Source organism: Hesperophylax consimilis, chromosome 6 (assembly GCF_061612785.1).
Source record: "Hesperophylax consimilis isolate HC1 chromosome 6, BYU_Hcon_1.0, whole genome shotgun sequence".
Lineage (NCBI taxonomy): Eukaryota > Metazoa > Arthropoda > Insecta > Trichoptera > Limnephilidae > Hesperophylax > Hesperophylax consimilis.
The window spans coordinates 20149343-20164689 of record NC_142841.1 but is presented as its reverse complement, the minus strand read 5'-3'; the positions used below and the strand labels follow the sequence as shown (position 1 = coordinate 20164689).

At 35.6% G+C, this 15347-nt stretch overlaps 1 protein-coding gene across 2 annotated transcripts in view; it reads right to left on the bottom strand.

Moving 5' to 3' along the window:
- Positions 1–9544: 9544 nt before the first annotated feature.
- LOC149423044 (intermembrane lipid transfer protein Vps13-like) overlaps positions 9545–15347 on the bottom strand; it is a 153880-nt gene continuing 148077 nt past the window's right edge. For both annotated transcript variants that reach the window (XM_089632437.1, XM_089632436.1), the window contains exons 66-68: positions 14486–14612; positions 11781–11891; positions 9545–10995 (exon numbers count right to left, since the gene is read on the bottom strand). In XM_089632437.1, the coding sequence (XP_089488563.1) occupies positions 10804–10995; positions 11781–11891; positions 14486–14612 (430 nt within the window). In that variant the 3' untranslated portion in view covers positions 9545–10803. The remainder of the gene's footprint in view (positions 10996–11780; positions 11892–14485; positions 14613–15347) is intronic.

The window sequence follows — 15347 nt, the reverse complement described above, 5'->3', positions numbered from 1 at the left end:
TTTCTGCCTACAGTTTCCACCTGGTTTTTCCAGCTCAGTTTGGCATCTATGATGACTCCGAGGTACTTAACCGTGTCAGAGGGTTCTAATTCCTTTCCATAGAAGGTTGGATTGCTCCATCCTTCTAGTTTCCTTTTACGCGTAAAGATTACTAGTTCTGTCTTGTCTGGGTTGACTGACAGTCCTGTTTCTTCACACCATTCTTCCACTGTTGACTGTATAAGGCCTCGGGTTGTGTCTGCATCCCAACACCTTATTATGGTTGCAATGTCATCCGCATACCCTTGCGTATATAGGCCCCTGTTGTTGAGTTTCCGGATGAGGTTGTCCACCACCAGGCTCCACAGCAAGGGTGATAAGACTCCTCCCTGTGGACACCCTCGTGTCACCAGCACTTTGATGCTTACCTCACCCCTTGTCACCGTAAGTATCCGGCCTGAGAGCATCTTCCTCAGCCACCTTCTGGTGGTTTTGTCGAGTCCATGTCTTGTATATAGTTAGTAAACACTAAATTGTCTTGATCGGTAAACGGGAAATGTAAAGGAAAATGGAAGGAAAATTGGTTCAAACTGAGTTGGCTCCTCCTTCACCAAGTTAATTCTGGTGGATAGTAATACAAACAAAGCCATCAATCTCCACGTGTTCTGGATAGTTCAACGGCCGGTTTACATCCACTTCGACGGATGACCGTGCTCCGATGACATCCCTTCTCACGCCGAAGGAAAGACAAACTAGGTCTCATACTAATTCCAAAATAACCCCAACTTCCTTCACCTCCAGGATTACAAGCTACTCGACTGAATCTAGAAGAGGAATGTCCATTTCATCTCTTGTCATGGCTCTACTCGCGAAGTGTGATATGTCTTTGTACAAGCCGCTTTTCCCATACACATATCACCTCTAGAGAATATTTCAACTTCGACACTCGCGAATTTGCATTTTCCTCTAGGTAGAAGCTATCACTATAATATATCCGATGACACTGTTCCCAGGACGTTCAGTTGTGTGCTTACGGCCCGTGACATCTTCACATACTATGACTACGAATTCTAGGCGTTCATGACCAAAGGTAGGGATAGCACTGTGTGTAAATTCATTTGGTTTCTAATTTTTTTTTTAGTGAGGTCACTAGCTCCTCGTGTAGTAGGTAGGGAGGTTTTGATACCTAACCCCTCAGGTAGGTATAAATGGTTAGGGAAGATTGTTTCGGCGAATGTTTTTATTGAGGTCGCTACACTCATGAAGATTTGAAATAGGCGTTTGAGTGAATTATTCATCTCTGACGTACGTAGTTAGGTATTTGGAATGTTTTCTTGTTGATATTATTTTGATTTCTAGCAAGTGTATAAAACACACATGAGTAGGTATGCCTGTTGTGATTTGGTATGAAGAACGTGCTTTGAGAAACCTGCCCTTACCGGACCCGATGTTTTTGTTTACTATCGAGTTCATAACAGCTGGAATGCAATTTGTTTATTTAAAGGGACCTTGACCTAGTAAGGTCTTATGAATTCCTTGTGGGTAATTTATCTGTCATCAGTGGGACGTGATATCTACTATCAGCTGATAGTTTAGAAAGGTCAATCGTTCGTTATTGTTTTGATTGTCATAGTACATATAGGTAAATAAGGCTTACCTAATTTCGAAAAGGATATTTAGAAGTAAATATTTGTGTTTGACACGAATGCGATAATAGGTAGGTATTGGTTCGTGGTAGACCATTGTGAGAGTAGGTATTAGGAATATTGCTAGGTTCATGAAAGTTTCACCTAATTTTGGTATAGGTATTTGAAGTAGATATTTGTGTTTGACACGGGTGTGGTAATAGGAATATTTGATAGATACATCTTTATATGTGAAGTGGTAGAAAGTTATACCATGTAATAGGTACAGAGATGTGCAAAATGGGTACCCAAAACCATTTGAAATGCAAAATGGAAATGGGACAAAACTTTTCCATTTGAAAATGCAAAATGGTTTTTAGAAAAGCATTTCAAATGCAAAATACCTATTTTCAAAATGCATTGAAAATGAAAAATGGTTTCTCGGGTCAAACAATTAAAATGATTAAAGAATTTTTAAACAATTTTGTCATTTAATAATGGACATCAATGTAGAACATACATATTACATGATGGTAAATCCAAAAACACCACGACTACAGAAACAGCAAAAAATTTGCGCAGGACTAATGTTGCCAAGAAACCGCTATCGAACATTTAATATAACAGTGTCATGGCCCCATGTTCAGTATTTTTTGTAATGGTATCACTCAATTGCCAGGGCTCCTACCAGGGAGCAACTTGACAAATGTAAATTATCTCTCATAGCGAGGTTGAGGACCGACTGATATTTGGGGCTAATGAAAAACAGATGAGTGGAGATAGTAGGAAGAATGTTGCAAAAAAAGCATTTAAAATGGAAAATGCATTGAGAAAAGCATTTAAAATGCAAAATGGTTTTTAGAAAAGCATTTAAAATGCAAAATGGAAAATACCCATTTTGCATTTTGCATTTCCATTTGAAATGGATTTATTTGAAATAAAGCACATCTCTGGCAGAGATGTGCAAAATGGGTACCCAAAACCATTTGAAATGCAAAATGGAAATGGGTCAAAACTTTTCCATTTGAAAATGCAAAATGCAAAATGGTTTTTAGAAAAGCATTTCAAATGCAAAATGCAAAATACCTATTTTCTAAATGCATTGAAAATGCAAAATGGTTTCTCAGGTTAAACAATTAAAATAATTATAGAATTTTTAAACAATTTTGTCATTTAATAATGGACATCAATGTAGAACAAACATATTACGTGATGGTAAATCCAAAAATACCACGACTACAGATTATGAAACCACAAAAAATTTGCGCGGAACTAATGTTGCCAACGTAAAAACATAGAAACTGCTATCCAACATTTAATATTACAGCGTCATGGCCCCATGTTCAGTATTTGAATCAGTATTTTTTGTAATGGTATCACTCAATTGCCAGGGCTCCTACCAGGGAGCAACTTGACAAATGTAAATTATCTCTCATAGCGAGGTTGAGGACCGACTGATATTTGGGGCTTATGAAAAAAAGATGAGTGGAGATAGTAGGAAGAATGTTGCAAAAAAGCATTTAAAATGGAAAATGCATTGAGAAAAGCATTTAAAATGCAAAATGCAAAATGGTTTTTAGAAAAGCATTTAAAATGCAAAATTGAAAATACCTATTTTGCATTTCCATTTGAAATGGATTTATTTGAAATAAAGCACATCTCTGATGATGAGCCATGATGAGCTATGACTGTGTTGAATTATCATGTGTTAAATAAATTTGTTCTGAAAATACATATGATGAATTCTCATATTTTGAGTTAACATGGAACCATGATCAATGGAACCTCCTCGGTCATCACGATATTATCTAACAACATACTTATATATCGTACGCCAAAAGATATCTAAACGATCAAATAAATTAAAAAAATGTTTTACAGGAATGCTTTCCTAATGTTCCACTTACCTTTGATACTCGTGCCGTTTTTTTATTGAAAGAAACACTACTCGTTGGTCGAACATTAAACTTTATATTATTTTTATGCTAATCTTTTATAAAAATTTAAAAACTACAAGAATTATAAGAAAAAATATTTAGATGAGATTGTGACTTGACCAAATCAGCTAAGTTGCAGTCGTCTAGCAGTCCTACCGAGAATGAGCGGAGCAGTCGGACAAACCGTAAGCGAGACTCGGCGTCCGCGCTCCTTAGCTAGCTTCCCGGTATTGGGATTGAGGGGGAAAGAACCCGAAGACCCTAGGGATAAAAGTGAGCATCGGGTCACCAGAGGCGGGGCCAAAGGGCTCTGGTCCCCTGCAGTCGATCCTCAGGCCCGCTCATGGCAACTGGGGAGGCGCAGGGGGGTTATGCGTTATGCAGCAGCTGCTGTGGGATTCCTATCTTAGGTTGATGCCGGGACTGGGTCTAGTCCACCCCCTTGATGGGGTGAAGAACAATACAAAATAATAAGATGAGTTCAGTTCCAGCTCCTTGTGATAAAGCAAGTCTATGTACAGCTGTAGAAGATGGTACAATAAAAATAAGGTAGTCGTTAAAATGTAATTAACCAGTTACAATATAAAAAAAAACATGAAATCCGGTCAATAAGATTAAAAGTGTTATCTAAAGCAGGGGTCTCCAAACTTTTCAGCCGGAGGGCCACATTGACTACTCCAGTAAGTTCGGAGGGCCAAAACTGTTTTAATTTCTAGACACCCATATTTTCGTCCACGGGGGGGGGGGGGGGGGGGGGGGAGTAAAAGTAAAAAGTGGAGAATAAAATTTCCAGGGATCATATTTCTTCATAAATCATTTCACTCCAAACTCACTCCAATCCCCCAGATATGACGTGAATCCGTTAAGTTGGCAACACTGCGCTTACGCTAGTGTTCAATTACTAAATTGTGTTGTATTGTATTGTCACAAGTGCGACGCTTGCGACATCTCGTGGTTACACGCGGAAATAAGTAGTGGTAGTACCCTATATCCATCGCTAGCGGCGAGACCGGCGACCGCGAGTCAGTCCACCTGGGGAAACCGAATGAAGCGGACCCAAAGATATTAGAAGAACGAGATGTGCTATGAGCAGTTCATACTCTGTGGAATTGTTTTGCCGAGTGTCGCCGGTTTTGTTCACCAATACTACTGCACACCTTCGCTTACGCTAAGGTATCCGCACTAATACATAGAACAGATTTCTGTGCGTACATGTCCCGATACCGTTCAAAGTACCCTAATTAGGTAGTACTCCGCCTACGGTCCGGCGGCCAACATAGCATATCTCGTTCTTCTAATATCTTTGAGCGGACCTGTCTGTGAGGTAGTACGTAACTCCTTTAAACGTGTTTGTGTGTTTTTAAAAGACATCTGTGTAACAGTTTTTTGATTAGACTGATTTTTTGGTGTGATTTACTATGGCAAAGAAGCGAAAAGTAGACCGCGAGTGCAGAGCATTCAAAGATTAATGGAACTTTCAATATTTCGTAATTGAGTCCAATAAGAAAGCGCTATGTTTGATTTGCAATGAAGCCATAGCCGTTCTCAAAGAGTATAATGTTAAACGTCATTATGAAACGAAACATTTTCAAAAATACTCACAATATACGGGAAGTTTGCGGACAGAAAAATTTGAAGCTTTGAAGCGTGGATTAAAATCGCAGCAATCTTCGTTTACGAAACTCAATAATGAACAAGAGGCTGTAACTCGTGCCAGTTTTCGTGTGGCTCTTGAAATCGCAAAACGTGGAAAACCTTTCACCGATGGAGAAATGATCAAAGAATGTGTAATTGCAGTAGCCGAAGAAATGTGCCCTGAAAAGGTAAATTTATATAAAACTCTCAGTTTGTCAGCAAATACTGTAGCGCGGAGGGTAGAAGACATCGCAGAAAATATATCATCTCAACTGTCTGACAAAAATGGGCATCTTGAGTGGTATTCTCTGGCTTTGGATGAATCAACGGATGTGTCAGATACTGCTCAGGTGTTGATTTTTATTTGAGGAGTGGATAAAAGCTATGAAGTGTATGAATAACTTCTTGATATTGATAGTATTCACGGCACAACTACTGGTGAAAATATTTTTAAGGGTGTTGAAAATGCCATTATTAAAAAGAATCTTCGATGGAAAAACTTGAAATCTATCACAACTGACGGAGGAAAAAACATGTGTGGTAAAAATAAAGGAGTAGTGGCTCTTGTGTCAAAGGCTGTAGAAAATGATGGTGGTTCAAAACCATTAGTCTTACATTGTGTCATTCATCAACAGTCTCTATGCGGAAAATGTTTGGATATGTCCGAAGTTCTAAAACCAGTCATATCAATTGTTAATTTCATCAGATCCACTGGGCTGAATCACCGAGAATTCCGCGAATTTATTAAAGAGATCGGAGAAAATGATTTGCCATATCATACTGCCGTACGCTGGCTAAGTTGCGGACAAGTCCTTCAGCGCTTCTTTGAACTTCGATCAGTGATCGAAATTTTTTTGAATGAAAAGCATCGCCCTCTTACCGAATTGCTAAATAGCGAATGGCTGTGGAAGTTAGCATTCTATGTCGATTTGACAAAACATATGAACAAACTGAATTTGAGATTGCAAGGAGAAAATCAGCTTCTCCCTGATTTATATACTAATGTCAAATCCTTCCGGCAGAAAATAATGCTGTTTCAATCACAATTAAATAAAAAATGTTTCACACAATTTAAAACATCTGAAATATTTAGCCACACTACTGAGACTGAGTTTCCCGTCGATTTTGCAATCGGAGCTTTGAGTGCTTTGAAGATAAATTTTGATACTCGTGTCTCAGACCTTGATATCATTGCGAATCAAATCAAGATTTTTCAAAATGCTCTTGATATCGACATCGAAACCTTGACCCCGGAACTTCAAATGGAAATTATTGATTTACAATGCAGTGATATAATTAAGAACAAATTTCAAAACTAATCTTTGTTGGAATTTTACAAGAGTCTTCCGCTGGCACAATTTGATAATTTGCATAAATTTGCTCGTGGGCTATTTTCTGTTTGTGGTACTACTTACTTGTGTGAGAAAACATTCTCCAAAATGAAGTACACAAAGAATGTTTACAGATCTAAGTTAACCGATGAGCATCTTAAAGCTCTTTTAATAATTGCTACCACTAAAATTGATCCACAACTACAAATTATCGTCAGTGGAAAATCACAATTACATAAATCCCATTAGTATTTTATATGTTTATGTGTTTATACTCGTATGTTATAATGTTTTTATATGTTTATGTGTTTATACTCGTATGTTATAATGTTTTTATATATTTATAAAGTTAGTAAGATTCATTACACTTATTTGTTAGTTACTATGCTTTAGTGAGTCTTCTTTTTTTTAAATTTAATATAAAACATTACAGGTTACATTTTGACGAGCTAAAGAGGAGCTCTTGTGCCTGATAAGGGAGCCACGATTCTTACATAAGTTACATTTTAAAATAAATTTTGTATAAAATATTTATTTTTTAATGTAAGTTTTTTTTGAAAAATTGTTTAATTTTATTTATTTTTTCTGATTGGTTGAAAATACAGCGCAATTCAGAAAGAAGGTTATTATAGTTTTTTATAGCTTGGTAAATATAACGGTTGTGCATTTGTGTTGTTTTAAAATTTGGTGTAATAAATTGATTTCCATTTCTCATTAGTGTTTAAAATTCTTCATATTCTTTATTATTATTTTTTTCTTTACACATTTTGATAAAAGAAGATTGCTTAAATATTTCATCGACATTTGGTACTGGAAATAATTTAAATAGTGATTCTGTTGAGAATGTAGGTAGATTTTTTTAAGGATTACTTTAATTATGGTTCTTTGTGAAACTTTTACTGAGTTTAGATTGTTTTTCTAAGAACCTCACCAACCTAAAATTCCGTAGATAAGCAAGGAGTGAACAAGCGTATTCTGCGTATTATACTTATCACTAAGCTTTGCCTAGCATGTAAATAAAACCAAGATACTATCATTCTGAGTTTTTTATCCACCTTATCACAATCACAATTAAAACAATAAAACCATGGGGCGATTTTGCCACGTATCGTTTTGCGCGTATATTGCATCCAGAAGGAGCGTGAAACGCGCGAGCATTTGGAACCATTCCTTGTCACAATTTTGCCGCTCCATTTCCCTTGATACGTGTACTCGCTCTGCAGTTCCCGCGTAAACTGGACGTAAGTCTGGCGAACTACACACGATTTGCGCCCGTATTTTTCGCGCGATACTTGTGGACGCAATGTATTGGTGCCCAGTACCTCGCCAATGAGCATATATATTCGCACGAAAAAATTCGCGGTGAATTCGCCCCTTCTGAGTAAGGTCTTAGCCATTAGTTGTCGCGGGCCTGATTGATGAAAGTGGTCATAAGATGTCGCGGGCCGGATGGATGACACTGGCGGGCCGGACACGGCCCGCGGGTCGTAGTTTGGAGACCCCTGATCTAAAGGATGACAGTGGACGCCAGGAGAAATCGCACTTGGATCGACTTTAAGCTCAGGCCATTTCTCAACCCAGAGATAGTATCTGTGTTAGGTGATATGATCCAAATTTATAAAAGCCCCTTCCATTCTGGCTTTAACCGACGGGAAGGAGAAGGTCCATCTACCCGTATTCGACCTATGCCAATGTTTTTGGCATTCATTCAAAGTGAGTTTGCGCATTTCTTTCAACAGTTAAGGGAGAGGTACGGCCCCACCAGGTGTTAAATTAACACCCAGGTGAACAGCTGGCCTTCACCTGGGTTCCTCTTATTATCTCTTTCTTGGTCAGCACCTCCCTTATTTCCAAGTCAATGGGCAAAATGCCGGCATGAACACTCAAAGCGTCCGAAGCCACAGTTCTGTATGCGCCATAGTGTGCCAGGAAGAGAGTTCGCTGGCTGCGCTTAAGTTAAGAGTGGATCAACAAGTTATCCAGATGATGCTCCCACACAGAGGCTGCATACGAGATTTGCGCCACGTATACCCCCCTATAAGGGAGACAAAGTGCCGGAGAACACAATCCCCACAACCCTGTTGAGTCTCCACAATTTCAGAAACAGAGCCTAGCCTTGCTGAACACTCTTAACATGCGCCAGAAAAGCGAAGTTCAGCCGGTTTCTCTTTTCCCACTCATCAGCGTAATCGACCGAGATACATCCTTCAGGCAAGGGCAACCTGGAGGAATAGTTGGAGAGTATATTCCAAAATTCTTGGCCAAGGACCAAACCTTGTGGGTAACCCATATATACTTACCAGTTTATGATGATGACACCATATGAGAGTGTAATGCTCCTCTAGTTTAGATAGTTTGAGACAATCTTGAATAGCTTTGCAGGACAGTTCTAGTTTTTGATTTTTAACATCGGCCACCACGCATGATCAAAGGCACCAGTGATGTCCAAAAAGACTCCTATAACATACCTCTCTGGACAGACTCTCACCCATTCAAGCGCAAACTTGATGGTGTTCTCCATGGATTTACCCGGGACAAAACCAAATTGACGGTTGGTGAGTGGAGACAGGGTTTGATGTACCATGATGAGGTCTAATGTCAGTTCTTGGCTTGTTGTTACCCTTGGGTATAATCTGGAGCACTTGTCTCTTCCATTCTGTGGGGAAAACCCCTTGTCGCAAGCACGTATCCATGACATTGGAAAGTTCCTCCTTGGCATGGATCTAGACATTCTTCACTATTATGCCATTCAGTCTGTAAAAACCTGGTGCCTCTTTGGACCTAAATTTCACTAAATTTCATGAAAACTCAGGGGCACATAAATAGACTGGTGCGGAAGCAGGGTACTTACTGCCTTTCAAATTGTAAATTGTTCCGAATTGTTTTACATAAGTTCTCTTTGAAAGCTCACAGCTTCATTTCATTTTTGGAGATTTGGAAAAACCAATTTTACTATCGTTATTAACTTTTTATATATAACACATTTTCATTAAAACAATTTTTTTATTTTTTTATTAACAAAATATATTTTTTTAAATTCCCTGAATATAATTTATTACAATTATAGATAGTTCAACAAATCCATCACATTACAGCTTATCTGCAGGTTCTCCCAATCAATATTTCTTAATATTTAATACATAATACAATATTTCTAAATACATTTATAGCTTTACTACCCCCAACCCAACCCAATTCCCAACCGTTAAACAGTGTTACAAAACGGTTTTGTAAAAGAAACTTTTATTATATTTTAAATGTGTTTTTATTGCATGAACGAGTTGATAAGTAAAATGATAGTTTCTCGCAAATTCCTTAAATAAATGATTGTGATTCAAAATTCCAACGTTTTAAGGTTAAAAAGTTGAATTTTTTTTAGGGAAAAATATTTTTGGTTGGGGAAACAAATAATGGAATTTAGAAAAAAATTAATTGTGTTTTTTTCTTCTACCGTCATGTAGAATCACCTTCTGAAGTTTGTGCTCTTTACCCCAGGACACCCTGTATGGAACACTTAAAATACACTGGAAAAATTTCAAAATTCAATGAGAAATTATTTATTATTAACAGTTTATATAACAGATAACAACCCTCTTTGGCTGTGTAAACATTGTATATATGTGAACAATTCTATTTTACTATTAGTAAGGTTTCACATACACAGTTGTTTATCAGTTGTATAAAATTTATACGACTGTTAGTGTTTTAAAGATACATTTATTCTAATTAAAAAAATAGTTATATTTTCCTTAATTATAAGCACATGTAGTTAAGTATTTAGGTAGGTACATAAAGATATTCAAAGATACATCGATTGCTAATTTATTAACCAATGCTTTGTCATTTTGGGGCAGGGTCTCTCATTATCCTATTTTTAAGGTCCCAAAGGACTGGCCGTGTGGAAAGAATTCCAGACAAGACACTGAAAGCGGATGCCCCAATGGAAGCGACGGAGATCAGAGACAATCTGAGGAAGAGGTGTGTGGAAGAAGACTGGAGCAGGAGGGATATGGCGGGGGATATGGGGAACGACGTCAGTGGAGAACTTTTGCGGACGAGGCCAAAATCCACCTAATGCCATAATGACGTCGACTCTACTTATACATACACACATACATGATATAAAAATATATTTTTACATAAATTTGATCACACAAACAGTATAAAAGTTCACAAATTAATAAAAAAAAAATAGAAGATTGTGAAAAAATTTTAGTGTCCACTTGTGAGCAAAACTCGGGTATTATAAGTTGATTTAAAAATTCTATTTATTAAAAAATATTTGGTTTTTTTGAATCAGAATACATAGTCTTTAATGCACTTGGTACAAATCTCCACGAAATTCCGTTTTGCCTGTTCTCCATGTATGTAGATCACTTTCTCGTTGGCCCCAGAGCTGAATGTAAGTTTGTCCGTCAATTTTATGTACACACCGTTGTCCAACTCTTTGAGGGGACATAAACTAGGCCAAATGAATGACCATTCCACCTGTGGCAATACAATTATAGTTAGTACATAAGTGATATGCTAATCTTATAAGTGTTCTTAGCACCATTTAACAAAATAATCATTTAACAAATTAACAAAACAAACATCAACAAATTGACTGTTTCAAGCCTAATAGAATTAATGATATGATTAATTGCTACTTTTCATGGAAGCGAAAGCAGTCTAAAATTTATTGTAAATAATTATACTATGTACATATATAATATATCACTTTTCACTGAAGATAATACTCATTAGAAGTTCCTTTCATGTAAATTTGAATGAAAAACAATGTTGGAAAATGAATTAAATACCTACAAAAATAAGAGTATGTACATTAATCTGAAAGAGGCTAACCGAACACAACATATTAAGAAAGTGCTTGATATTACATAATTTATATGTTAATATACTTATTATTACTATTATATTATTCTTCTACCTGTATATTTTACTATGTAGGTTTAATTTTGATATTTTCAACATTATTCTTGAATTAATAATTATTTAATAATGTGCAAGTATAATTTATATTTTTATCTTACACAAAATGAAGTAGTCTAGACTACTTACTACTTGCTCAGGCCTAATTATAACAACACGGCCTAAGCTAGTGTAACAAGTTAGGAAAATCAGTAAAATGTTACAAAATGTAATAAAATAATAAAAAGTAAAATGTAATTAAATTATAAAGGATTGAATTACATCATTTTTTTATTTAGTGTAAAAAATATCATTGTCCTGATTTATAGAGAACAGAAAAGATTATTTCAGGGGTCAATTACCTTTTTCCCTTTCTCTAAATATGTAATTCTGTTACTGGTACAGAGTACTACATCTCGAACAGGAGACATCAACCAAACATGATGTACGTAAATCTCCGAACTATGTTTTTTCTGGAACAAATAACAGTGGTTTAAATTCATTAATTAATTATGTTGAATAAAATTATTTTTTCAATCAAACAATAAAATTATTCTTTCCTTTTTGTTTATTTTAATTAATATTTTTATGATAGAATGCGCACCTATTTTTAGTAAGATTTTCCATTATTTTGCAAATGATAAGACATTGACAGATACTTGCTGGAAAACAAGAATTTGCTAATTTGTATATCCCTATATTATAATAATCCCTATATGTATTATGTGAGTTGCTAATTTGTATATCCCTATATTATGACAATTCCTATATGTATTATGTGAGTTGCTAATTTGTATATCCCTATATTATGACAATCCCTATATGTATTGTGTGAGTTGCTAATTTGTATATCCCTATATTATAATAATCCCTATATGTATTATGTGAGTTGCTAATTTGTATATCCCTATATTATGACAATCCCTATATGTATTATGTGAGTTGCTAATTTGTATATCCCTATATTATAATAATCTCTATATGTATTATGTGAGTTGCTAATTTGTATATCCCTATATTATAATAATCCCTATATGTATTATGTGAGTTGCTAATTTGTATATCCCTATATTATGACAATCCCTATATGTATTATGTGAGTTGCTAATTTGTATATCCCTATATCCCTGATTTAAGTACAAAACGTTGTACGCGGCTGAATCACGCTGATAAGTCGCCAATGTGAAACCTGTATAAGAGGAACAAAATGTTGTGTTGTATGTTGATGAAAATTAGTGATAAAAAATGTTAACCGCCAATCAATAGTCTTTAGTTTGACATTATCAAGTGTAGAAGAGTTTGCATTGTGACACAACTACAGTTTACATACTACTTGACTTCCCTGTCTGCTGTGTCTGCAGTGTCTGCTGTGTCGTATCACATCCCTGATCAAGTTTTACTTGTTTTTTTACATTTGTATTTTACAAGTCTTACAAAACGGAGAATTATTCAATTTGATTGTAAGAAATTTCTCATTATGTAAATTGAATATAACAAAATATAATTTAATAATAATATTCATAAAGTATGTGTCCTCTGTACTGTGTCATATCACATTTCCTCTACAACGACGTCCATAGAGGTTGTGCGTGTGTGTTTGTGAATGTGTAAATGCAGGTTTCCGCAAATGAATATAGATAACTCAAACATATATAGTTCCTCAGCCTTTTTAAATCTGTCTTTTTAAGTTTCATAGTTTTGTGGTGCATCTATATAAAAAAGGGTCAATTCAAGTTTTCTCAAATTTTACGATGCCCAAATAGAATTTAAAAAGAGAAAGTTTAATTTAAAAAAAAGCCATTTTCTAGTGTAACATTGGACACTGAAAATCTATAATCTTTTCTCAAAATTGAAAGGTTCTTTTAGAAATTGGAACCTAATTTTGAGGTGAAATTGAAAAATATGTGTATTGAAAAATGGACGTTAGACCTTTTAGAAGCAAGCCACCGATATTTACTTGTGTAATAAGGAGCGTGCCCATGTTTTAAACATCAGATTTTGTGAAGTGCCTGTGGCCTGTGGTTGTGCGTTTTACTTTTTAACACCATAAAATGATTTTTACATTTTAGGTGAATTAGTATTGTGTAGCTTTCAATCCTGGAATCTCGAGAACCGGAATCCGGGGAATTGCTGACCTTAGTCGGCACCGTAATCCCAGTGCTGCGCTTGTCTTAATCCCGGGTTTACAGGATTTTTGTCGCTTTCACGACCTTGGTTTAACCGTGGGAATACATTTTTATTTATTGGCAGCCTATCGTAACCGCACAGATCTTGAGATCTTGTGATACAGGATAAAGGCCATAAAGATTTTGGGGTAGGTTATATTTATTGCGCTATTTCTAGAAGTAAAGAAAGTTATATTGATGTCTGAATAACAATCAGTATTTAGTCTTGTGACATGACTACACCGGGATAGTTTAGGTAGACGCATTTTTATTTCCCAATTTTAACTAGCAGTAGAAGCATTTTGTCGTCATGATGCAAAGCTTCTGTCAGCTGACACAATGATTTTTTTTCTTGATGAACAATTTGGGCAACAGTGGTTTTGCTACTTTATTGAAAGAGACACTTGCTCATCGAATAAATGAAAGTTGGACCTTCTTTGTTCCAGTTTTTGCACAAAAGATATATAATATACAGATATATAATTGTAGATATGTTCAACTGCACAGAGTATAGTTACAAGAAGGCTATAATAACATACTTCAGTAATAATAGCAATTAAGGTTAGCATAATACTTTTCTTCTGCATGGGTTCTATATAATTTTACTTTTGATTACTGTTCCACTGAATTATTATATACATATTACAACATGTTCGTAAAAGCCCATATGGGCGTATAATACATATGAATAAATAAATAAAACCTTAAAAATAAAATAAATACATTTGAAAATAATTTTTTTTTTTAATAATAAATTAAACATTTGAATTCCCGGTGCCAGGGTTCCCAGGATTGAAAAATGCTAGCAACGTAATCACAGTTCTGAAAAAAATTCTCAGGATTGAAAGCCCAAGTAGGTACTAAAATTTCAGATTTATGTAATGCGAAATCTGAATTATTACCTTGCCCAAAATTTTAAGCATTTCTTGTCCTTCTGCTTTGAATTTGGAATAGGGAAGAACTAGACCATCAACTTCGAAAAACCTCGCAAAACGCATTCTGGATATTTCAGGTGTCACATCACTCGTTCTGGAAGTACACAATAATTAAAATTAGCAATTCTCTGAGCACTATACTAATCACACTATAACACACTTATTAACCAGGTTTATTGTTATAACAGTCTGGCAGAGGAAGGATGAAAGTAGACTATAATGCAGTACAAATGAGTTACTCGGGGCACAAGAGTTCAAAACCATTTACTACTGAATTATTGTGAATGGACAGGGCTAATGAAGCAAGCAGTGTGTGCCAATACTAAATTAGATAATTATACAGGTTAGTTAGGCCCAGTTGTTTCACAGAAATTCACGTATGACAAAGTCATCAAATGAGCATTCAGCGTCATTGTGTTTTTTTTTTACATTTGAAAGGTCCCCGTTAAACGCCGTTTCTAGGTTCATTTCAGCTTTCTATCAAATTGTAATAAGCTGATAAGCTTAACGATATGATAGGTGTCTTAAGTACTTACATTATTACAATTTGATAGAAAGCTGAAATGAACCTAGAAACGGAGTTTGACGGGGACCTTTCAAATGTAAAAAAAACACGATGGTGCTGATTGGCAATTTGATGACAATGTTTCATTTGAATTTCTGCGAAACAACTGAACCTCAATTACATAATCAGGTTGTGTAGAAAATGCTACAATATAATAATGCCAGGTAGAAACTTCTAATGAGAATATATGACACAAATTTGTATGATAGAAGAAGTCGGGGAAGACAATGGCATGACAAAGTGACTCAAATACTTGAGTCAGGT